Source organism: Podarcis bocagei (assembly GCF_964188305.1).
Source record: "Podarcis bocagei genome assembly, chromosome: 13".
NCBI lineage: Eukaryota > Metazoa > Chordata > Lepidosauria > Squamata > Lacertidae > Podarcis > Podarcis bocagei.
In genome coordinates this window covers 54909158-54934035 of record NC_138138.1, presented here as the reverse complement: position 1 = coordinate 54934035, position 24878 = coordinate 54909158, and the positions used below count along the sequence as shown (strand labels likewise).

Genomic DNA, 24878 nt, shown 5'->3' with positions numbered 1-24878 from the left:
CCGTTTTGGAGGTGCTTCGCAAGACGAATTTCCTATGGGCTTGCTTCGCAAGACGACAATGTCTTGCGAGTTCCTGCTGGTTTTTTTCCTCCCCCCCTTTTTCTAAGGCGCTAAGCCGCTTATCAGCTGATCCGATCAGCTAATCCGCTAATCCGTCAATGGGCTTGCTTCACAAGACGAAAAAACCGCTAGATGAAGAGAATCACAGAACGGATTCTTTTCGTCTTGCGAGGCCCCACTGTATATAATAATAATAATAATAATAATAATAATACTAAATAATGAGCCCCTTTGGCCTGATCTAACAGCCTCTGCTTAGGCTCTAGTCCAGCCTTTCGCAACTTGTGGGTCCCCAGATGTTGTTGAACTACAACTCCCATCACCCCTAGCTAGCAAGGCCAGAGCTCAGGGATGATGGGAGTTGTAGTCCAACAACATCTGGGGACCCGCAGGTTGAGAACCGCTGCTCTAGTCATAGAATTGTAGAGCTGGAAAGGAGCTTAAGCATCGCGATAGCTCAGTCGGTAGAGCATGAGACTCCCAATCTCAGGGGAGTGGGTTCGAGTCCCGTGTTGGGCAAAAGACTCCAGCATTGCAGGGGGCTGGACTAGATGGCCTCTGGGGGGTCCCTTCCGACGCTACAATTCTGTGATTCTATAAGGAGAGGCTGCTGGATGAGGCCAGTGGTCCACCTACTCCAGCATCCTGCCTTCGCGGTGGCCAAACTGATGCCCCCAACGGGAAAGCAGCAAGCAGGATTCGAACACAGGAGACACTCTCCCTTTCTGTGGCTTGCAGCAACTGGGAGTCAGAAACAGCGCTGCCTCTTGACTGTGGAGGCAGAACACAACCACCCTGGCTAGTAGCCAACAATAGCTTTCTCCTGTCTAATCCTCTTTTAAAACCATCCAATTTGGTGTCCATCCTGTGGCAGGGAGTTCCAAAGTTTATATGCCGCACGAAGAAGGGCTTTCATTTTATCTGTGTAGTGTGTCAAGTGATTTAGAGAGAAGTCTCTGCTCTCTAGGAAGTTACAATCTGAACACTGTAAACACTGGCTAGGGGGAGTGTGTCATATGTCGGACTGGGACCTGGGAGAGAGCCGGGTTCAAATCCTGTCTCGGCCCTGAAGCTCGCTTGCTGACCTTGGGCCAGTTGCTGTCCCTCAGCCTACCCTACCTCGCAGGATTGTTGTGGGGGTGAAAGAGGGGGAGAACCATGTACTCCACCTCGATTTCTTGGAGGAAAAGGGTGCGAATTAATGCAATTAATAAATAAATTCCCATGGTGCTGCCTCGGTGCTGTCAGAGGACGCAAATATACCAGGGGGGATGAAGCAGCGGGTGGGATATGGCATGTAGAGCATGAGACTCTCACGGTCTTGGATTCGAGTCCTACACGGGGCAGAATAAATTCTGCATTGCCAGGGGGTTGGACTAGATGACCCTGGGTCCCTTCCGACTCTACATGATTTTATGTGTTTGAGCTTTGCCAGGAGGGAGAGGCTGCGGCCTCTGTGTGGCTGGAAAGGTACAGGATTCCTGGGTGGCTTTTGCAAGAGGGCGAAAAGCCGGGGGTTTTGTGGCTTCTCTCAAGGGTGAGAAAACACCCTCTTGGCGAATCTTGGGGCGTTTTTTTTATCTTAAAGGAGTGGAAAACAGGCTCTCTTGCCAGCTGCTTGGCTTTGCTGGAAAGCCGCCTCCATCTTTCCGCGGGGAATCCCAGCCTCTCCCTTCCCAACCCAGAACCCAGCGCAGACATCCAGGCACACCCAAAGGTCACTGGGATTTTCAGGGAGAGCGGACTGGATCCCACGCGGTCTGCGGAGCTTGGAAGCGCCGCCTGCAAACAGGAGGCCTGAATCGTCCAACACACACCCCCTCCAGCAATAACCCCTGCTTTGGAACAAAAAAACACAAGCCCAAAACCTTGGGTGCCACCCAATTTTGGAGCAGGGCGAAGACTCTGAGCTGTTGGTTTGCCAGTGAGAGGAGCCTGCCAAAAACCCCTATTTTTAAGAGGGTAGCTGCTGTCATGTGTTTTTTTAGCAAGGCTTTGTTTTCTTCCTCCCCCAAGCGGCTTGGGTGCAGAAAGAAGATCAAGGCAGACTTTGTTTTCGCAATGGGAGAGATCGATGGGGAGGCGATCTGGGTGGAAGAAGACTGGAAGAAATTTAAAGACTACTTGCAGAAGTATTGTAAAATTAAGGAATGTTAAAATGATGTCTGATGGAAAATAAGTGGTATTGGTAAAAAGATTTTTAAGAAAATGTAAATAGGGATTGACAATTGGAAAATTGATATTTATAATAGGTTAATATCTTGAGTGAGGATAAATGTTAGAGGGTAAGGACTTGCTGAATTAAATATCTGAACTGGAATACAGAAAGGGAGGTGTGAGGAGGTCAAGAAACTAGTGAATGAAGTATAGGATACGAAAATACTAATCTATTTTTTGTTCTGCTTTTTGGTTTTTCTTTTTTTTCCCTTTTTTCTTTCCCTTCTTTTGTTAACTGTTTTCTATTGTGTATTTTTTATGTGTTTTGTCTCTGAATTTTTTCATTTTTGTATTTTTTTTTTAATGTTTAAATTTTGAATTTTTTTATTGTTCGTGAAACTTTAATAAACATTATTTTAAAAAAATAATGATGGGGAGGCGATCTGGGAGCCAGGACTCTTGGGTGAGGAGGACCAAGGGTGTGTGTGTGTGTGTGTCAGGACTCCTGGGTTCTTCGGAGAGGGCAGGAGGGTTTTGTAGGCTGAAAGTTCGGCTCAGAGGCCTGGCAAGGAGTCTGGGATTGCCTCTCCTCCTGCTGCTGCTGCTCCTGCCCTCCCCACGATGAGTCTGTGTGGGCTTGAGGAGGGGGGTGGGAAAGGAGAGATCCAGTTTCACTTGGATCATGTGTCTCTCGCTTAGGCAAGAGGAGTGGGCGCCATTTCTGGAAAGCCGGACTCTGGGACGGGCATAAAGTGAGTAATGCCTGGAGGCTTCTGAGTTTGGTTCTTCTTAAGACTTATGTGTTTGTGTGTCTTTGCACGCAACGCCTTGCACGGTTGCACAAATCTGTGTGTGGCCTCTGGCATTTGGGCCAGAGGGTCTGGCGACTTTTAAACTCTTTCCCAATTCCCTCTGGGTACACGATTTGTGTTCTGTGACACTTTGTGTGTGTGTTTGTGTGTTGATGGCTATCATGTGTTTTCACTTGTAGGTGGGCTTGGGAGATGTGTGTGTGTGTGTGTGTGTGTGTGTGTGTGTGTGCAGGTTTCTGTACTCTGGTGTATCACAGAATTGCAGAGTGGGAAGGGAACGCCCCAAAGGACATCTAGCCTAGCCCCCTTTAGTGGCAGGAATCGCTGCTAAATAAATCCTGACTCGGTCAGAAAGGAAGTGAGAATTCTGTACACTTAATTCCTCTTCTTTGGTGTTTTTGACACCCTTGCGATTGTGCGAATTTGATTCTCTGTGTGCACGCTTTGGCATGGGTTGTGTGTGTGCGAATTGCCACCCAGAGATTCCGTGTTTCCTTGTGGGTTTAAAAACTGCGCAGTTCCACCGGTAAAGCATTTCTCACCTGCCACAGCCAGGAATTCCGCACACCTGTTGGATTCCGGCTTGCCTGCGAGCTGTTCAAAAGCTTGGGAGCCTTGCCAACGAGAGAGGGGGCAATCGTGTGTCTCCATTTTTTGCTTTCCTATTTTTGCTTTTTGTAAATACCTTTTGTTTGGCTTCCTGGAGACAGGCCCCAGGTCTGCATTGTGATGAAGAATGAATGCAAAAGGGCAAGAGAGGGCAGCCAAAAGGGGTACCTCTGTGCCAACTAAGTTTACCCACTTATGTGCCAGTCGGCGAGGAGGCTGTGTGTGTGTTTGTTTGAATCTAGGAGAACAGCCCTCCTTGCTTTGCTGCAGCAACAGAGAATCACCTCTCTCCAAATGACAAAGCTCAGGGATACAAGGATAAGTGGGACGTCCGTATGGGTGCAGATTTTGAAAAGCGGGCGGCACAAATCCAGTATCCCTCATCACAGGGCAGTTGTTTTTTCTTTAACCCCCTTTTAAGACCTGTGTTGGGACGCGGGAGGCGCTGTGGGTTAAACCACAGTGCCTAGGGCTTGCCGATCAGAAGGTTGGGGGTTCGAATCCCCGCGACGGGGTGAGCTCCCGTTGCTCGGTCCCTGCTCCTGCCAACCTAGCAGTTCGAAGCACCTCAAAGTGCAAGTACAACAGTGTTTTGTGTTGTGTAGGCTCCTAGGATGCCAGTCCTGGGCCCCGCCTGCTCCCTAAAATATCACTGGTTTGCTCGTTTCTATATATAGGGTGCCTACATTCTGCATGGGGACGCGGGTGGTGCTGTGGGTTAAACCACAGAGCCTAGGACTTGCCGATCGGAAGGTCGCTGGTTCAAATCCCCGCGACGGTGTGAGCTCCCGTTGCTCAGTCCCAGCTCCTGCCCACCTAGCAGTTCGAAAGCACATCAAAGTGCAAGTAGATAAATAGGTACCACTCCGGTGGGAAGGTAAACGGCGTTTCCATGCACTGCTCTGGTTCGCCAGAAGGGGCTTAGTTATGCTGGTCACATGACCCAGAAAAACTGCCTGCGGACAAACGTCTGCTCCCTCGGCCAGTAAAGCGAGATGAGTGCCGCAACCCCAGAGTCGTCTGCAACTGGACCTAATGGTCAGGGTTCCCTTTACCTTTTAAGACCTGTGTCAATTGAGGTTCTGGAGACCAAGCCTTGTGAGCAGGCATCCTCAACCTTCGGCCCTCCAGATGTTTTGGACTACAATTCCCATCATCCCTGACCACTGGTCCGGTTAGTTAGGGATCGCGGGAGTTGTAGTCCCAAAACATCTGGAGGGCCGCAGGTTGGGGATCCCTGCTTATGAGGAACAGTGGAGGGAATTGGGTAGGTTTAGCCTAGAGGAGAGGAGACTGGGAGATGATGTGATAGCCAGCTTCAAACATCTAAGAGGAAAAAGTGGAGCAAGGTTGTTTTCTCCTGCTCTGGAGGCTGGGACCTCCAGTGGATTCAAGTTACCCAGAACACAGATTTGGAATACCGTATTTTTCGCCCTATAGGACGCACTTTTCCCCCTCCAAAAAGGAAGGGGAAATGTGTGTGCGTCCTATGGGGCGAATGCAGGCTTTCGCTGAAGCCTGGAGAGCGAGAGGGGTCGGTGCGCACCGACCCCTCTTTCTCTCCAGGCTTCAGGAGAGCCCCGTCGCCAGCCCCGCAAACTTGGGGGACAGCAGGAGAGGCGCAGTGCGCCTTTCCCGCTGTCCCCCGACTTGGCTAGAAGGCTGGCGGAGGGCTTCCCACTCCTCCAGCCCCGCAAGCTCCCAGAGCGATGCCAAAGCTGCACGCAGCTTCCACATGGCTCTGGGTCCCGTTCTGGGGGCTGGGGGAGGGGGAAGCTCCGCTTTCCCCGCCCCCAGCCCCACAAGCTCCCAGAGCGATGCCAAAGCTGCCAAAGCCCGAGCTTCCCCAGCCCCGCACCTGGGGGGGGAGAAATATATTTTTTCCCTTTATTCCCCCCCCAAAAAAAATCTAGGTGCGTCCTATGGGCCAGTGCGTCCTATAGGGCGAAAAATACGGTAACTTTCTGAGGGTGAGAACAGTTCGACAGGGGAACGGACTCCCTCAGAAGTTGGCAGACTCCATTAGGTGTTTTAAAAGAGAGTTTGGGTGGCTATCCATCAGGGAATCTTTAGCTGCTATTCCTGCGTTGCAAGGGGAGTCACTTCTATGAATCAGGACGTTAAAACCAAATTTTTTTAAAAAAAATTTTTTTTTAGATGATATGTATTGAATTTTTAGTTACATACTATACATACAGATGGGATGCGGGTGGGCGCTGTGGGTTAAACCGCAGATCCCAGGACTTGACAATTAGAAGGTCGGCGGTTCGAATCCCCGCAACAGGGTGAGCTCCCGTTGCTCAGTCCCTGCTCCTGCCAACCTAGCAGTTCGAAAGCACGTCAAAGTGCAAGTAGATAAATAGGTACCGCTCCGGCGGGAAGGTAAACGGCATTTCCGTGTGCTGCTCTGGTTCACCAGAAGTGGCTTAGTCATGCTGACCACATGACCCGGAAGCTGTACGCCGGCTCCCTCAGCCAATAAAGTGAGATGAGTGCCGCAACCCCAGAGACGGTCATGACTGGACCTAATGGTCAGGGGTCCCTTTACCTTTACCTATACATACACATACATTATATTTCACATTTGTTCTCGCTCTCCTGAGCTGACTTCCCTTCTTCCTCCTTCCGGCTTTTTTATGCCGTCTTTAACTTTTCGCATTGTCTTTGTCCGTTTTATATATAATTGTTATTCTTCAATTTTTCCCCCATAAAATGTCTGGAAACAAATATTTCTTTATATACAATTCTTGTTGTCTGTCTATATTCATTTACAAATATTGTTCAACAATAGTCCTAATGTACATTTTTAATTCATTTTGAAATTATTATGCAATATTTCACATTGTCTTCTCTAAATATAACATAATTTTCCCCCATTGTTTTTGATATGTTTCGTCACCCTGATGTCGAATTTTTGCTGTTAGCTTGGCTATTTCTGCATACAGTGGTACCTCAGGTTAAGTACTTAATTCGTTCTGGAGGTCCGTTCTTAACCTGAAACTGTTCTTAACCTGAAGCACCACTTTAGCTAATGGGGCCTCCTGCTGCCACCGCAGCACGATTTCTGTTCTCATCCTCAAGCAAAGTTCTTAACCTGAAGCACTATTTCTGGGTTAGCGGAGTCTGTAACCTGAAGCGTATGTAACCTGAAGAGTATGTAACCCGAGGCACCACTGTATTCCATAACATTGTACAGTGGTACCTTGGGTTACATACGCTTCAGGTTACGGACTCCGCTAACCTGGAAATAGTACCTTGGGTTAAGAAATTTGCTTCCAGGATGAGAACAGAAATTGTGCTCCGGCGGCGCGGCAGCCGCAGGAGGCTCCGTTAGCTAAAGTGGTGCTTCAGGTTAAGAACAGTTTCAGGTTAAGTACGGACCTCTGGAATGAATTAAGTACTTAACCCGAGGTACCACTGTACTGCAAAAAAAGGTGATTTTAAAAAATCCAAACGCCCTGTGCTCTGTTCAGGCTTATTTGAGACGTCTTGGGCTGCTTTGCACCTCCTTCTCTTGAAAAAACATCCATTTTTTCTCATTGTCTCCCTGCCTCCACCCAAACAGCCGAGGCCAGACCTCCTAATATTTTACAGATCTGTTTGCTGTGCTAGCGACCAATATGCTTCTGTCCTGAAATGATCCTAGTCTCTTCCTATTTCCTTGCAGGGACGCCCAAATGGAAGGCAGTCGCCGCTGCTGATCACAAAGGCACCGGAAGCAGGGTGGTCGTTCACCCCCCACCCCTCGCCAGACGGTTACAAAAATGGCGGCTCCAGGTCTGGCCTCTCATCCCTGCCTTACCTTGCTTTTTAATTATGTTGCTAAATTACGGAGGAAACGAAGGAACCGTTCCCCACATAAGTAGCAACTTGCACGTATATTTTGGGCGGGGAGGAATCCTTACGCGAGGGCAGTGTATTTAAAGTTAAATCCAACCCAGCTGTTTTGCAAAATCGCTCTTTTCAGAGGATGCAAAGTGGATTTCAGCCCTCGGGAAATCTATATATTGGCCTCCGATAAGGCAGTTAAATTTGCACGACGCAAGCAGTTGCACAGCCAAATGGCAGAAAGCTTGGATGCGTTTGATTTCTTTGCGTAAACTGGCCTCGTAGCTAGGCGGTCGATAACTTGCTTCCGGAATCTTGCCTCGAATACATTGTCCGCATGCACAAAAATCGGAACACAGCGCTGATAATTATTGTGTGCCTATTTAATACTACTTTGATCTCTCTTTCTCATAGAATTGTGCAGGTGAAACTCGAAAAATTAGAATATCACAATAATATTTATTATTTTTCATACAAAGACATAACAAAAGAGTTAACAATAATAAAAAAGAAAAAAACGAAAAGAAAAACATAAAATACATCAAATCACCACATAAACTAAAAGTTAGTTAATTAATTAAAATCCATCTTCATAGACATATTGCTTGACTTCCTCAAGTCTCTTCCATCTGAATTTCTTAGTAATTATATATAGCAGTTTCTAATATCATTATTTCATAAAACCATATCACAGTCAAAATCATGTTTCCTAACTTTTCTTATCGTACATTTTCTTATTTATTTATTTAATCCCAATTTAGTCCTAAGCCTAATTGATTATTTCAAGTGATTACATATCTTTAATATTGCAAGAAAAATTAGAATATCGTGGAGAAGTTCATTTATTTTGGTAATTCAACTTAAAAGGTGAAACTGATATATGAGATAGACTCATGACATCCAAAGCGAAATATGTCACGCCTTTATTTGTTATAATTGTGATGAACCCATTGCAGGTGTTATGGATTGAATAGCTATTGCACCTTTTCACAATATTCTAATTTTCTGAGATTGTTAATTTGGGGTTTTCATCAGCTGTATGCCATAATCACCACAATTATAACAAATAAAGGCGTGACGTATCTCGCTTTGCATGTCATGAGTAAGGCAGTGAGAGATTTTACTTTCTTGGGCTCCATGATCACTGCAGATGGTGACAGCAGCCACGAAATTAAAAGACGCCTGCTTCTTGGGAGAAAAGCAATGACAAACCTAGACAGCATCTTGAAAAGTAGAGACATCACCTTGCCAGCAAAGGTCCGTATAGTTAAAGCCATGGTTTTCCCAGTAGTGATGGATGGAAGTGAGAGCTGGACCATCAAGAAGGCTGATCGCCGAAGAATGGATGCTTTTGAATTCTGGTGCTGGAGGAGACTCTGGAGAGTCCCATGGACTGCAAGAAGATCCAACCTCTCCATTCTGAAGGAAATCAGCCCTGAGTGCTCACTGGAAGGACAGATCCTGAAGCTGAGGCTCCAAGACTTTGGCCACCTCATGAGAAGAGAAGACTCCCTGGAAAAGACCCTGATGTTGGGAAAGATGGAGGGCACAAGGAAAAGGGGACGACGGAGGACGAGATGGTGGCACAGTGTTCTCGAAGCTACCAGCATGAGTTTGACCAAACTGCGGGAGGCAGTGGAAGACAGGAGGGCCTGGCGTGCTCTGGTCCAGGGGGTCACAAAGAGGCGGACACGACTAAACGACTAACCAACAACAAAATATGTAAGGCAGCGACATCTTGCGTTCGAAAATGGAACCAGATGAGGGTTGGACTAGATGTCCTTTGGAGGTGCCTGTCCAACTCAAACCAAAAATCACCTCTGAATCTGCAGTCTTGGCTGCTTCTCCTCCAAGGAACCTCAAGGTTGCCAAATGCTGATTCCTAAAATATGCAAATGTCGTGTTCTCTCTCCTCGCCCGTCTTAATCGCCTTTGCCCTTTGGGTCTTTATGCCAATTCTGCGACAGTCTTTGTACAGTGGTACCTTGGTGCTCAAACTTAACCCGTTCTGGAAGTCCGTTCCAAAACCAAAGCACTCAATTACCCATAGAAAGTCACGCAAAACGAATTAATCCACTCCGGACATTTAAAAACAACCCCTAAAACAGCAATTTAACATGAATTTTGTTATCTAATGAGACCGTTGCTCCATAAAATGAAAGCAAGAATCAATGGACTGTACTATAAAATAAATAAGACAGTATTGTAGATGATAAAATAATAATAACAATAAAAATTCCTTCCCTGCACTGATGATAGTCATTGTTTGGATGGGGGGCTTTTATCCATTTCCGCAGTCTCACAATCAATCCGCTGAATGTTGGAAGATTTGGGGCAGAGGAAATAAAGTTCAGGCAGATGGAACTGTGGAACTCCCTGCCACAGGAGGCAGCAATGTCCACCAACTAGGATGGCTATAAAAGAGAATTAAATCAATTCATGGAGTAGGAAAGAGCTATTGATGGCTACTAGCGAGGATGGCTGTATTCTGCCTTTGCAGTTGGAGGCTGTAAATGCTTCCGAAAGCCGGTTGCTAGAAACCTCAGGAGAGGAGAGCGGGTCTTGTGTTCGAATCCTATTGCGGGTTTCCCAGAAGAGGCATCTGCTTGAACACCCCCCCCCCGGGGGGGGGACTGGATCCTGGGCTGGCTGGCCTGATCCAGGAAGCACTTCTCCCGTTCAGTGGGCAAGGAAGAGAAAAGAAAAGGGATTTGGAGAGGAACCGGAGAGGCGGAACTTGCGATTCCCGTCTTTGCAGCAGACATGGGCAACGGGGCATGAAAAGAGGCGCCGCTGCAGCCCCACCCAAGTCAGCTGTGATGTTTGCCACCCCTTTCCCTGGGGCAGGGCAAGGCCTATTGTGACGGGGCATAGCTGGAATGCGGCTGGGCAGGATTTGAGCGCAGGGGGCTGCGTCACTGTCTGCTCTCTCTCCCCCCCCCTCCGGCTATTTTAACTTACCTGAGACGCCTGCAAGTCGCCTTCTCAGTGCCGGATTTCGGTATAAGCTAAACAAGCTATAGTTTAGGGCCCCCTCTCTTTGGGGCCCCCCAAAAATTAAAGGGGGGGAACCCTGGATGTACATTTCCAAAATGTAAGATAAAAAGCAAATGAAATACCGTATTTTTTTCTCTATAAGACTCACTTTGTCCCTCCGAAAAAGTAAGGGGAAATATGTGTGTGCGTCTTACGGAGCGAATGCAGGCTGCGCAGCTATCCCAGAAGCCAGAAGCTCTTGCTGTTCTGGCTTCTGAGATTCAGATTCCCCCCCCCCTTGTTTTCCTCCTCCAAAAACTAGGTGCGTCTTATGGTCTGGTGCATCTTATAGAGCGAAAAATACGGTATAAGCCTACCTACAGCAACAGTGTTTTGTGTTGTGTTGGCTCCTAGATGTAAGTAATGGGCCCCGCCTGCTCTCCTGCTCCCTAAAATATCACTGGTTTGCTCCTTTCTATATATAGGGTAGGGACGCGGGTGGCGCTGTGGGTTAAGCCACAGAGCCTAGGACTTGCCGATCAGAAGGTCAGCGGTTCAAACCCCCACGACGGGGTGAGCTCCCGTTGCTCGGTCCCAGCTCCTGCCGACCTAGCAGTTCGAAAGCACGTCAGTGTGCAAGTAGATAAATAGGTACCACTCTAGCGGGAAGGTAAACAGTGTTTCCGTGCGCTGCTCTGGTTTGCCAGAAGCGGCTTACTCATGCTGGCCAAATGACCCGGAAGCTGTACGCCGGCTCCCTCGGCCAATAAAGCGAGATGAGCGCCGCAACCCCAGAGTCGGCCACAACTGGACCTAATGGTCAGGGGTCCCTTTACCTTTATACAAGCTATAGCTCCCAAAAATTTTAAAGGTGGGAAAAACCTGGGTGTACATTTCCAAAATGTAAGATAAAAAACAAATGAAATATAAACCTACGTACAGCAACAGTGTTTTGTGTTGTGTAGGCTCCTATGATGTAAGTCATGGGCCCCGCCTGCTCGCCTGCTCCCTAAAATATCACTGGTTTTCTCCTTTCTATTATAGGGTGCCTAAATTCTGCATGGACTGGTTGCAGGGCAACATGGGCAAATGGCTTGAGATACCTATGAGGTCCATCAATTACCATATAGCATATGTTCAGCACACAAAAAAGTGAAAATTTGTTGTTGACAAAGGACAGCTGGACATATAAAGGGCTCCATTACTTTCAGTAGCTTAGGGCATGGGTAGGCAAACTAAGGCCTGGGGCCAGGATCCGGCCCAATCGCCTTCTAAATCCGGCCCACGGGCGGTCCAGGAATCAGCGTGTTTTTACATGAGTAGAACGTGCCCTTTTATTTAAAATGCATCTCTGGGTTATTTGTGTGGCAAACAAATTCATTCTCCCCCCCCCTTCAAAATATAGTCCGGCCCCCCACAAGGTCTGAGGGACAGTGGACCAGCCCCCTGCAAAAAAAGTTAGCTGACCCCTGGCTTAGGGCCTCATCAAACCTAAATCCAGCCCTGGGCGGGACGATGAAGGTGTCCCCACTGGACTTTGCCCTCCACCCTAAAATAGCTGCCCAAAGAACATCAATAGCATCCTGAACACTCCTTTTTATGAAAGAAAAATATTTTAAGCTCATGACCTGCTCACACTTCCTCCCCGGCCGTGACTCCTCCCTGCTTTCCATTTGCAATTTCCTTTTTCTTTGTTTTCAGCTTTCTCCTCCCTGCCATTTCTGTGTATTTCCTCCTCCTAACACGCGTCAACTCCTCCGATCGCTCTTTCAGGAGCTCCCGCAAAACCTTTCCTTTTGCCCCCTCCCCAGCCCAGCTCCCGTCTGACCTGGAACCCCCAGTTTCAGCTAGGAAGTTGCAAGCCGTTTAAAGACCTTTTTAAAAAAAAATAAGGGGAAACAAAAAAGTCACAGAAGTGTGCTTTCAAGTTCTCCATAAATTATCTGGGAAATTCTAAAGCTTGCCCCCCTTTTTGTGGCTTCTCAGGTTGACCCTAATAAAGGTATTACCCAACTGTGGAGCTTAGAATATTCTTCTTATAGACACAACTATGGTTTGCTTTTTATAATATGCATCTTTCGGCAGGAATATTTATTTTTGGTTGCTTGGTTTAAGGGGGACACTGAGGCTGTGGTTTTTGTGATTTTTTACACCTCTCCATTTTTCCCATTCTGTATTTCTTTCTTTTTATATAATTTTTATTAAATTTTCTGTTTTACAATTTAAACGTATCGGTGACTTCCCTTCTCTTTCCATGGTTCATTTTACCTATCACAAATCCCTGCATATTTGACAAAAACTATACCATTCAGTATTCCATTATTGCCTCCATCAAAACTTATTTGCACTGTTGGATTTATCTTAATGCTGCCCGCATTAATATATTTCCCATATATTCAATAAACGTTTTCCAATCTTCTTTAAATGTATGTTCTTCTTGTTCTCCTATTCTATACGTTAAGTCCGCAAGCTGCGCATATTCCATCAGTTTAAGTTGCCGACCTTCTTTGGCAGGGACCTCGCTCGTTTTCCATTTTGGGGCTAAGAGGAAATTAATTCGTTCCGCGAGTTTTTTCGTCTAGCGAATTTTCCATCTTGCGAAGCACGGTGTCGGAAAAGTTTTGGAAAAGCTTCAAAAATCACCAAAAACCTCAAAAAAAGGCTACTACACCATGTTCTATGAGTTGCTCCTCGAAGTCAAGTCGCAACTGTATTAACGGTGTTAAGAAAAAGGAAACAAACTTGCAAGACGTTTTCGTCTTGCGAAGCAAGCCCATAGGGAAATTCGTCTTGCGAAGCAGCTCAAAAACCGCAAAACCCTTTCGTCTAGCGAGTTTTTCGTCTTGCGAGGCATTCGTCTTGCGGGGCACCACTGTATTGAATATATGGGGGGAGATTGTGTAGATTTGAAAACCCTGGCAGCATCAAGATAAATCCAGCAGTGTAAATAAATTTTGGTGGAATTAATAATGGAAGACTGAATGGTTTAGTTTTTTGTAAAATATGCAGGGATTTGTGATATGCAAAATGAACCATGGAAAGAGAAGAGGTTTTGGGGTCACAGCTCTCCTTCTTTGATGGAGGTTATAAAGCAGGGGATCTTTTAAGCTGCAATTTCCGTCTCGCAGTGGGTTGCGCTCTTGTTGTTTAGTCATTTAGTCGTGTCCGACTCTTCGTGACCCCCTGGACCAGAGCACGCCAGGCCCTCCTGTCTTCCACTGCCTCCCGCAGTTTGGTCAAACTCATGCTGGTAGCTTTGCGAACACTGTCCCACCATCTCATTCTCTGTTGTCCCCTTCCCCTTGTGCCCTCCATCTTTCCCAACATCAGGGTCTTTTCCAGGGAGTCTTCTCTTCTCATGAGGTGGCCAAAGTCTTGGAGCCTCAGCTTCAGGATCCGTCCTTCCAGTGAGCACTCAGGGCTGATTTCCTTCAGAATGGAGAGGTTTGATCTTCTTGCAGTCCATGGGACTCTCAAGAGTCTCCTCCAGCACCAGAATTCAAAAGCATCCATTCTTCGGCCATCAGCCTTCTTTATGGTCCAGCTCTCACTTCCATACATCACTACTGGGAAAACCAGAGCTTTTACTATACGGATCTTTGTTGGCAAGGTGATGTCTCTGCTTTTTAAGATGCTGTCTAGGTTTCTCATTGCTTTTCTCCCAAGGAGCAGGCGTCTTTTAATTTCGTGGCTGCTGTCACCATCTGCAGTGATCGTGCAGCCCAAGAAAGTAAAATCTCTCACTGCCTCCATTTCTTCCCCTTCTGTTTGCCAGGAGGTGATGGGCCCAGTGGCCATGATCTTCGTTTTTTTGATGTTGAGCTTCAGACCATATTTTGCGCTCTCCTCTTTCACCCTCATTAAAAGGTTCTTTAGTTCCTCCTCACTGTGCTAGGGGTGACCAACTCCGAAGAGACTGTGATCTACTCAGAGTTAAAAACTGGCAGTAATCTATTCCCCTTTTTTAAGTCCAGGAAGGAAAGCCCTGTTTTTTAGGGGTTCAAGTCAAAATTGTTGAACTTTTTTTACCACGTTTCTTTGGGGTGCAGGGCAAAACTGTTGAGCTTTTTTTAGGGGGGCAAAGTTGTAGAGCTTCTTTGCGGGGAGCCAGTGATCTACCAGTGATCCACCACAGACATCCAGTGATCTATCACGCTCTACCTGTTGGACGTGGGCGATCGCTTCCTGGGCCACGGTTCTGGGATTCCTAGCTGAAAGGCTATAACTGTTTTATAATTCTTACTAAATTCTCTGTTTTACAAATTAGGATATTCATTTAAACCAGGCTTCCTCAACCTCTGCCTTCAGATGTTTTGAGACTACAATTCCCATCATCCCTGACCACTGGTCCTGCTAGCTAGGGATCATGGGAGTTGTAGTCCCAAAACATCTGGAGGGCCGAAGTTGAGGAAGCCTGGTTTAAATGAATGTCCTAATTTAATAAGAATTCTAAAACAACAACAATATAACATTTGTTTCTTAAAGGCACAGTAATGTTTATTTTTTTAAAGGATTTGCGGGTGTAGATGAGTCTTAAACAATCTCTCTCTCTCTTTCTCTCTCCCTCTCTCTCTCCCCCCATCCCATAGGGTACCACGTTCCACAGCCCGGATATCCCACTGCATCTCCCCCATACCCCATACACCAACCTCACCCTGTCCCCACGGCGCCGAGCCCTGGGTTCAACGTCTATCCAGCCGGCAGCCCTCCAGCGGGGCAAATAATTCCCCCCCAGCCGCCTCCTCGTGCCTTTCGGGATCACGCCGCGACGCCCCACCACCACCAAGCTCCGGACCCCCATGCGGGCATCACCCCCTATCTGCCCGTGGCCAGCAGCATCCCTCCCGGCCTTGAGTACCTGGCGCAGGTAAGGGTCCATATCCCAGCCGCCGGGCCTCGCGCTTTTCCCTGCCTTCACCCTCCGGCTTCTCCGGCCGAAAGGATCTTGAGCAGCTTGAGAGGGACGGCTCACACCCTTCTTCCGCTTCGTGCGCCATTAACCTGTGGAACTACCCGCCACAGGAGGCAAGGACGGCTTTGAAAGAGGATGGGACAAATTCGTGGAGGTGGAGGAGAGGGCTATCGGTGGCTACGCTCAGGTCTCCGTGGTCCCAGGCAGAGATGGAAGGGTCATCTAGTCCAACCCAATCTTTTCCTCGAACCCACGACCCCGAGATTACTTTTGCTTTCAAACCTTTTATTGGCATCACATCCAAAACAAATTGCCACTTCCCCAGCGGTGCAAAACATTTGCTAAAAGAAAAAAGGAGGCAGAGCAATCTATCGCCACATCTTTGTCTCCAGGGAGGTCAGACGTCTGCGGTGTATTTTGACGACAAAAAACCAAATAGAGATATTTAGCCACTAACTCGATGAGCTCCTGATCATTCCTCAGTAATAGAAAATGTATGACCTCCATCTCTGGTTTCCATTTGGGGATACAGAGTTGATCTAGAAATTGCTGGCGGAGATCAGCGTATAGTTTGTGTTAGAATGCTTTACACAGGCGCAGGTTAATTCTGTGTCCAGGACGGCTGTCTACCAGCTCCATCTGGTACACAGGATGAGACCCTCCCTGCCCGCAGACTGTCTGGCCAAAGTGGTGCATGCTCTGGTTACCTCCCGCTTGGACCACTGCCATGCGCTCTACGTGGGGCTACCTTTGAAGGTGACCTGGAAACTACAACTAATCCAGAATGCGGCAGCCAGACTGGGGACTGGGAGTGGCCGCCGGGACCACATAACACCGGTCCTGAGAGATCTACATTGGCTCCCAGTACATTTCCGAGCACAATTCAAAGTGTTGGTGCTGACCTTGAAAGCCCTAAATGGCCTCAAAGGCCCAGTAGACCTGAAGGAGCGTCTCCACCCCCATCGTTCAGCCCGGACACTGAGGTCCAGCTCCGAGGGCCTTCTGGCGGTTCCCTCCCTGCGAGAAGTGAGGTTACAGGGAACCAGGCAGAGGGCCTTCTCGGTGGTGGCGCCCGCCCTGTGGAACACCCTCCCACCAGATGTCAAGGAAATAAGCAGCTATCCTATCTTCAAAAGACACCTGAAGGCAGTTTTTAATATTTAATGTTGTATTGTTTTTAACACTCAATTGGGAGCCGCCCAGAGTGGCTGGGGTAGCTCAGCCAGATGGACAGGGTATAAATATATTATTATTATTATTATTATTATTATTATTATTATTATTATTATTATTATTATTATTATTATTTATTACACGTGACTGTCAGGCATAGAGAAAATGAGGCAGAGATGCTTGTGGGATGGATCAGAAATCATGTCCATGACCCAAACCCAGTCAAAGCGATGCTTTCACCGCTTCTTCCTGGCTTCGGGGGGGGCGCAAAGGTACCCGCCGAGTCTCCTCATTCCCAGGCTTCACCGCCTGCGATTTCTGAGGGTCCCCGCTTCGCCGTAGCGGCAGGACCCGAACCCGCGAAGCAGACTCCCTCCGGAGCTCGGAGGGATGTCCGCCATTAAACGCTGGCGCTGACCGGAAGTCTCGACTCGCTTCATTTTTCATAATTCCTCATAGCAATCCTACATGACCACTACACAAACAGGTCACACCTGCTCTTGAAGATAGAGGCTCAGGTGTGGCCCCTGTTGAAAGCTGCCAGGTGAGGTCAGCTGAGCTGAACCGTGTATCTAAATCGGGGAGTGTCCGGGTTCAGAAATGACAAGGGAGTCCATCTTTTCAGGCTTAGAAATGCCATATGTTTAAATCGCTAGGATACCTCTTTAAACAGACACGGCTTCCCCCGTAAAATTCTGGGAGCTATAGTTTCATTGGGGTGTTAGTAGGAGACCTCCCTGTTCCCCTTCGAACAGCTGCAGTTCCCAGAGTGATACCGTCTTCCATTTTTCTTCCCAGGGAACTCTGGGAATTCTAGCTCTCTGAGGGGAATGGGGGTGCCTCAAAAAACTATAATTCCCAGACTATATTTTGGGAGAAGCCAGGATGGTTGAAACCGGCATCACAGTGCTTTTAAATGCATGTGGCCTAGGTCTATGTTGTGGATTATTTTTTCCCCCTTTTTTTGAGGTGGGGGGAGACACACAATTTTTATTTTTCACTGATTTTTGTGGCCTCTGTCTCCTCAGGTTGACCAAATTTTGATACACCAGAAAGTGGAGCTTGTGGAAGGTGAGAGACGAATGGCGGAGATTTGGCGTTCAGAGTCCACCAGGAAGTGGTTTCCTAAATCTGGACCAAAGTTTTGTTGTTAAAGCTTATGCACAGAGGGCCTGCTCTCTAGTTTGAGATTTGGGTGCTGTGGCGGTGTAATTCAGATGTTTAAATTCAGATGTCCCCACTTGGCCACGGAGCTCGTTGGTGAGCCTTGGAACTCCCTGCCACTTGATATCAGAAAGGTGCCTTCGCTGTGCTCTTTTTGGCACCTGCTAAAAATGTTCTTGGTTAAACAAAACCAGTTGCTTAGAAATGCTGTTGTGAATTTTAATCTTAGTCTGTTGCTGTTTCAGCTTTCCAAAAGTCTCAGATTATTTCCATTAATTTTTCGTATTGATCGTCTTCTTGTTTTATCTTATTTGGAAACCACTTTGGAACCGCAGAAAGAGGGGGAAGGAAGACAAGCTTTAAAAGTGTCTGCATCAATAGTGGGCTGCATCAATAGGAGTATAGCATCTAGATCAAGGGAAGTAATAGTGCCACTGTATTCTGCTCTGGTCAGACCTCACCTGGAGTACTGTGTCCAGTTCTGGGCACCACAATTCAAGAAGGACACTGACCAACTGGAACGTGTCCAGAGGAGGGCAACCAAAATGGTCCAAGGCCTGGAAACGATGCCTTATGAGGAACGGCTAAGGGAGCTGGGCATGTTTAGCCTGGAGAAGAGGAGGTTAAGGGGTGATATGATAGCCATGTTCAAAGATATAAAAGGATGTCACATAGAGGAGGGAGAAAGGTTGTTTTCTGCTGCTCCAGAGAAGCGGACACGGAGCAATGGATCCAAACTACAAGAAAGAAGATTCCACCTAAACATTAGGAAGAACTTCCTGACAGTAAGAGCTGTTCGACAGTGGAATTTGCTGCCAAGGAGTGTGGTGGAGTCTCCTACTTTGGAGGTCTTTAAGCAGAGGCTTGACAACCATATGTCAGGAGTGCTCTGATGGTGTTTCCTGCTTGGCAGGGGGTTGGACTCGATGGCCCTTGTGGTCTCTTCCAACTCTAGGATTCTGTGTCAAAATGATTGTAAAATCAGTGAAATGTATAGATCTGAAAAGCATATATAAATAAAAAAGAAAAGAGGTTGCCGTGGAAGGCCGTCGATGGTGGCGCATGAGCCCGCCAGCCTGTTGCATCACTGTAAGTGACACCATTTCTCCCCCCTCTTTCCCTCCCCAGCGTTCATAGGCTTTGAAGGCAACAACAAGTACGAAGTGCGCAACAGCCTGGGACAGCACATCTTCCACGCCCAGGAGCAGAACGACTGCTGCACGCGAAACTGTTGCGGATCCCTGCGGCGCTTTTCCATGCGGCTGGACGACCCGGCGGGACGGGAGGTCCTGCGCATGGTGCGCCCCCTGAAATGTGTTAGCTGCTGGTTTCCTTGTTGCCTTCAGGAGGTGAGCAGTGCGCCTGGCCGGTCCATGCCGTGTGACGTTCTGGTTGCCTTGCCTCAAAGAGGATACAGTCATACCACGGGTTACAGACGCTTCAGGTTGCGTTTTTTCGGGTTACAGACCGCCGAAACCCAGAAGTACCAGAAGGGGTTACTTCTGGGTTTCGGCAGTCGTGCATGCGCAGAAGCGCCGAATCGCAACCCGCATGTGCGCAGACGTGCCGCTGCGAGTTGCGAATGTGCATCCTGCACGGATCACGTTCGCAACCCGAGCATCCACTGTATTGTTTTTTGTTTATTTTTTTAAAAAGATACAGTAATATCCCTATGGGACGCGGGTGGCGCTGTGGGTTAAACCACAGAGCCTAGGACTTGCCGATCAGAAGGTCGGCGGTTCGAATCCCCGCAATGACGGGGTGAGCTCCCGCTGCTCAGTCCCTGCTCCTGCCAACCTAGCAGTTTGAAAGCATGTCAAAGTGCAAGTAGATAAATAGGTACCGCTCTGGCAGGAAGGTAAACGGCATTTCTGTGCGCTGCTCTGGTTCGCCAGAAGCGGCTTAGTCATGCTGGCCACATGACCCGGAAACTGTACGCCGGCTCCTTCAGCCAGTAAAGCGAGATGAGCGCCGCTATCCCAGAGTCGGCCACGACTGGACCTAATGGTCAGGGGTCCCTTCACCTTTACCTTTAATATCCCTATCACCACTCTCTCCCTCCTCTATTTCCCACTGTTATCCGCCTTGTCACTTAGATATTTGTTCCAAATTTCTTCGTATTTCTCCATTCTTATTTTGCGCCAACAAGCAATTTTTCGTACGTAGCTAATCTGTCCATATTATCAAGCCATATGCGCAGTGGAATCTCTTTGCGACTCTTCCAGTTCATCCAAACAAGGGGTTTTTTTTGCTTCTAATATAGCGCGATACAACCACTTTCTTTGGCCCCTCGAGATCTTCCAAGTTTCCGGAATATAATTTAGAATTTAGAGGATGTTGTTAAAAGAGTTGGGAAGGGTTCCGAAAAGGGCAAAATGATCAAAAGGAGGGAGGGACTCGCTTACGAGTTTGCAATGTTTGGGACTTTTTGGTTTGGGGAAAAGGTGAGTACAGTGGTACCTTGGTTCTCAAACGCACCATATTCTTCGCTCCATAAGATGCACCTGACCATAAGACGCACCTAGTTTTTAGAAGGGGAATGCAAGAAAAATATTTTTTTTAAGGGAGCGCTGAGCAGAGCCAGTATGCATCCCAGGCTCTGCTCAGCGCTCCCTTTCACGAGCCGCATGGAGCGTGTGTGCGGCCCTTGCAGGCTTTTCCACAGGAGGGAGAAGGGCAGCCCGGGGAAAAGCCCCCAAGAACTGCATGCTCTTTAAAGGGTGCGCGGCTCCTGCGGGCTTTTCTACAAGGTGGGAGAAGGGACTGCCTGCCTCGTCAGTGTGCGGCTTTTGGGGGCTTTTCCCGCTTGCCTCCCCCCTGCATTCGCTCCATAAGATGCACACACATTTCCCCTTACTTTTTAGGAGGGGAAAAGTGCCTCTTATGGAGCAAAAAATACGGTAATCTGTTCCCGGAGTCTGTTCCGAAACCAAAGCATTCCAAAACCAAGGCACTCAGTTACCCATAGAAAGTACAGTGGTACCTCTAGATACAAATCTAGAAGCATCTATAAGCAAACATAACTAGCAACAGCACGTCTGCGCATGCATGCGTTGCTTTTCGCCGCTTCTGCACATGCGCATGACGTCATTTTGAGCGTCTGTACATGCGCAAGCGGCGAAACCCAGAAGTTACTTCCGGGTTGCTGCAGAGCACAACTCGAACGTGCTCAACTCGAAGCGTATTCAACCCGAGGTATGACTGAAATGCAAAACGGATTGATCCGTTCCAGACTTTTAAAAAAAAACCCCTAGCGGAAATGACTGGCAGAATCCGAGACCAGGGAGAAGAGCTGGTGGAAGGAGATTGGAGGAAATTTAAAATTTATTTACAGAAACACTGTAAAATTTTTGAATGCTGGTGATAGTTGAAATGAACTGAAGGGGTTCTAGCAACAAGGTAAAATGTAAGATGGGACTGATAATAGATAAACGAATTGGATATGAATTTGCTGAACTAATTTTAAAAAAGGGATACAAAAAAGGGAGGCGTGAGGAAGTCAGGAAAATAAGTTAACTAAAGATGAGAAATTAAAAAAGAGGGAGTTTTGTTTTTCCTTTATGCGTTTTTCTTCTTTTTTCTTCTTTTTTGTGCTTAATGTTTGTATTTTTGTATTTTGACTTTGTATTTTTCTGTTTTTGTATCTTTTCTGAATTTTTTCACTGATAAATTTAATAAAATATTAATAAAATAAAAAAATAAAAGCAACCCCTAGAACAGCAATTTAACACGCAAAACTGTTCTCTTCTCCCCGCAGCTGGAAGTTCAGTGCCCACCAGGCACCACCATCGGGTACGTGGTTCAGACGTGGCACCCCTTCAACCCCAAGTTCTCCATCCAGAACGTCGAGAAGGAGACGGTGCTTCGCGTTCTGGGGCCTTGCTTCGCCTGCAGCTGTGGCGGAGACGTCAACTTTGAGGTGCTCACGGGAGCGCGTGGCAGTGTGGGAAATTTCTACACACACACACACACACCGAGATTTACATTGTTGGCGAAGGGCACTTCGATATGGTACCCAACCGCTAAATCAGCTGTGAGGTGGCAGCCATGACAGCGAGTGACGTCCCGCAAGGCCGCCATATTGGTCGCCTTTGATGCGGCCATGACGGTTAGCCACAGAGGCTGAAGAAGTGGCGAAGCTTCGCACAAACTGGCCAAAATGTATACAGTGGTACCTCGGGTTAAGTACTTAATTCGTTCCGGAGGTCCGTTCTTAACCTGTAACTGTTCTTAACCTGAAGCACCACTTTAGCTAATGGGGCCTCCTGCTGCCGCCGGAGCATGATTTCTGTTCTCATCCTGAAGCAAAGTTCTTAACCCGAGGTACTATTTATGGGTTAGCGGAGTCTGTAACCTGAAGCGTATGCAACCCGAGGTACCACTGTACATCACACCTCACGGTCTACTCAAGAGCAAATGGCATTTTGAGCTGTACTTAAATTTTGGGCAATCGTTCATAAGGATGCTCACTATTCCATAGCTGTCAACTTTTCCCTTTTCTTGAGAGGAATCCTATTCAGAGTAAGGGAATTTCCCTTAAAAAAAGAGAAACGTTGACAGCTATGCACTATTCTAATGTACGGGCCAAATCTTCTTGCTTGCCCCACCACGTCTTTCTTCTCCAGAGGATGCACGGCTTCTGAGCATGTGCAAAGTGCCCTTTGCCAACAATGTAAATCTCGGTGTGTGTGTGTGTGTGTGTGTGTGTGTGTGTGTGTAGGTAGTTCTGTCCCTATAATTCCCAAAATAAAAGCTTCTGGTTGTTTTCTTTCCAAACGTTATTTTGAAAAATCTTTTTCATTTTGTTGTATATCATTTCCCAGTAAGCCTTAATCTTACCGCAGGAACACCACATATGATAAAAGGAACCGTCTTTCTCTTCACATTTCCAACACTTATTTGATTTAGATTTACAGTGGTACCTCGGGTTACATACGCTTCAGGTTACAGACTCTGCTAACCCAGAAATAGTACCTCGAGTTAAGAACTTTGCTTCAGGATGAGAACAGAAATCGTGCTCCAGCAGCGCGGCAGAAGCAGCAGGCCCAATTAACTAAAGTGGTGCTTCAGATTAAGAACTGTTTCAGGTTAAGAACGGACCTCTGGAACGAATTAAGTTATTAACCCGAGGTACCACTGTACATAGACAGATAATTATGAAATTATTGCGAGGTTTAATGAGTTAACTTTATATTTGGACAACTTTTCTGTTGTACTTTGTTGGAAGGAGAAAAATAATCATTTCTTTGATAACAATTTAAACAATTTATTTAACTAAAGCAATAACATTATAGCATATGTATCCATGCTTGTTAACTGATGTAGTTAAACTACACACACACACACACACACACACACACACACACACACACACACACAGACACAAATTTAGACTGAGTTTTAGCACACATTAAAACCTTAAAACAAATCCTTATTTCCTGATGAATAGCCTTTGGACTATAATGTAACTTAAACAGAAAACTATCTTTAGAAAGATTTTTCCTCCAAAAGCATTTTATTTTAAAAATCCGATTTAAATTTTTTAAAAATCCAATTTAAATAAAAAAAAATCAGATTTTTCAAAAAAAAAATTTTTTTTAAAATCATTGATTTTTATCCACCCTGATCCAAAGCAAAGCTGGAGTCGTCGGTTCCTGTCCTGGGTGGAACAGGAAGTGGCTTCCGAAGCTGGTGTGTGAGGTCACTTCCTTCGAATGGACGGCGGGGTGGCTTATGAGGCCACTTCCTGTGTTGAGCCTCTGATGTCACGGCTTGCGTTGCTGACCGCACCTCCCTGTACCTTCCTGCAGGTGAAGACCCGCGACGAATCGCGAGGCGTCGGCAGGATCAGCAAGCAGTGGAGCGGACTCCTCAAGGAAGTCTTCACCGACACAGACAACTTTGGGATCCAGTTTCCCATGGACCTCGATGTCAAGATCAAAGCGGTGCTTTTGGGAGCGTGTTTCCTCATTGTGAGTTCATCACCATCAGTTTATTTGCACGCCGCCTTTCCGCAGTTAAAAGAACGCTCAAGGCGGCTTACAACACGAAAAGGTGGCTTACATAATTACAAATATAACAAAGTAGTCATTAAAAAAAGGGGACATGGGTGGCGCTGTGGGTTAAACCACAGAGCCTAGGACTTGCCGATCAGAAGGTCAGAGGTTTGAATCCCTGCAATGATGGGGTGAACTCCCGTTGCTTGGTCCCTGCTCCTGCCCACCTAGCAGTTCGAAAGCACGTCAAAGTGCAAGTAGATAAATAGGTACCACTCCGGCGGGAAGGTAAACTGTGTTTCCGTGCGCTGCTCTGTTTCGCCAGAAGCGGCTTAGTCATGCTGGCCACATGACCCAGAAGCTGTACGCCGGCTCCCTTGGCCAGTAAAGCGAGATGAGTGCCGCAACCCCAGAGTCGTCTGCGACTGGACTTAACTGTCAGGGGTCCTTTACCTTTTTAATAGGTATCTAAAGCTATTTGCAAGGGAAGGTGGTGGCGCTGTGGGTTAAACTACAGAGCCTAGGGCTTGCCGATCAGAAGGTCGGCGATTCAAATCCCGGCGACGGGGTGAGCTCCTGTTGCTCAGTCCCTGCTCCTGTCAACCTAGCAGTTCGAAAGCACCTCAAACTGCAAGTAGATAAATAGGTACCGCTCCAGCAGGAAGGTAAACGGCGTTTCCGTGCGCTGCTCTGGTTGGCCAGAAGCGGCTTAGTCCTGCTGGCCACATGACCCGGAAGCTGTACGCCGGCTCCCTCGGCCAATAAAGCGAGATGAGCACCGCAACCCCAGAGTCAGCCACGACTGGACCTAATGGTCAGGGGTCCCTTTACCTTTACCTTTAGTTATAAAAAAAAATTAAAAACGACATAACAAAACTGGACAATTTCCGCATAAAAACTAAGATACAAGGGTAAATATCAGTAATATCAGTTAATATCAGAAACAACAGGAAAAACTCCCAACAAAACTTTCCCCCAAAATACCCCCTCCAAAACGAAGATCCTTCCATCTCAGGGAACATGTCATAACTTTTAAATTAGAAGGATGGGATGTTTCGCCAGGAAATGTGAGCGCAGAGGACAGGTTTGACTTGGAGGTTGCTTGAGGTCTAGTAACTTGCCACCTTCCCTCGGAAATCATTCCTAGTTTTTGCATTTAATTTATATCGCTTCTATCCTGCCTTGTTGCTG

The 24878-nt window shown here is 47.2% G+C and overlaps 1 protein-coding gene across 4 annotated transcripts in view; it reads left to right on the top strand.

Moving 5' to 3' along the window:
• PLSCR3 (phospholipid scramblase 3) overlaps positions 1 to 24878 on the top strand; it is a 30417-nt gene that overhangs the window by 1319 nt on the left and 4220 nt on the right. Inside the window, exons 1-8 of one of the 4 annotated variants that reach the window (XM_081168138.1) lie at positions 1716 to 2142; positions 2656 to 2680; positions 7306 to 7415; positions 15032 to 15309; positions 17556 to 17598; positions 18820 to 19040; positions 21449 to 21610; positions 23502 to 23663. In XM_081168138.1, the coding sequence (XP_081024264.1) occupies positions 7403 to 7415; positions 15032 to 15309; positions 17556 to 17598; positions 18820 to 19040; positions 21449 to 21610; positions 23502 to 23663 (879 nt within the window). In that variant the 5' untranslated portion in view covers positions 1716 to 2142; positions 2656 to 2680; positions 7306 to 7402. Of the gene's footprint in view, positions 1 to 1670; positions 2143 to 2655; positions 2681 to 2708; positions 2970 to 7305; positions 7416 to 15031; positions 15310 to 17555; positions 17599 to 18819; positions 19041 to 21448; positions 21611 to 23501; positions 23664 to 24878 lie in introns of those variants that run through there. The other 3 variants (XM_081168139.1, XM_081168137.1, XM_081168136.1) reach the window with 3 other exon arrangements.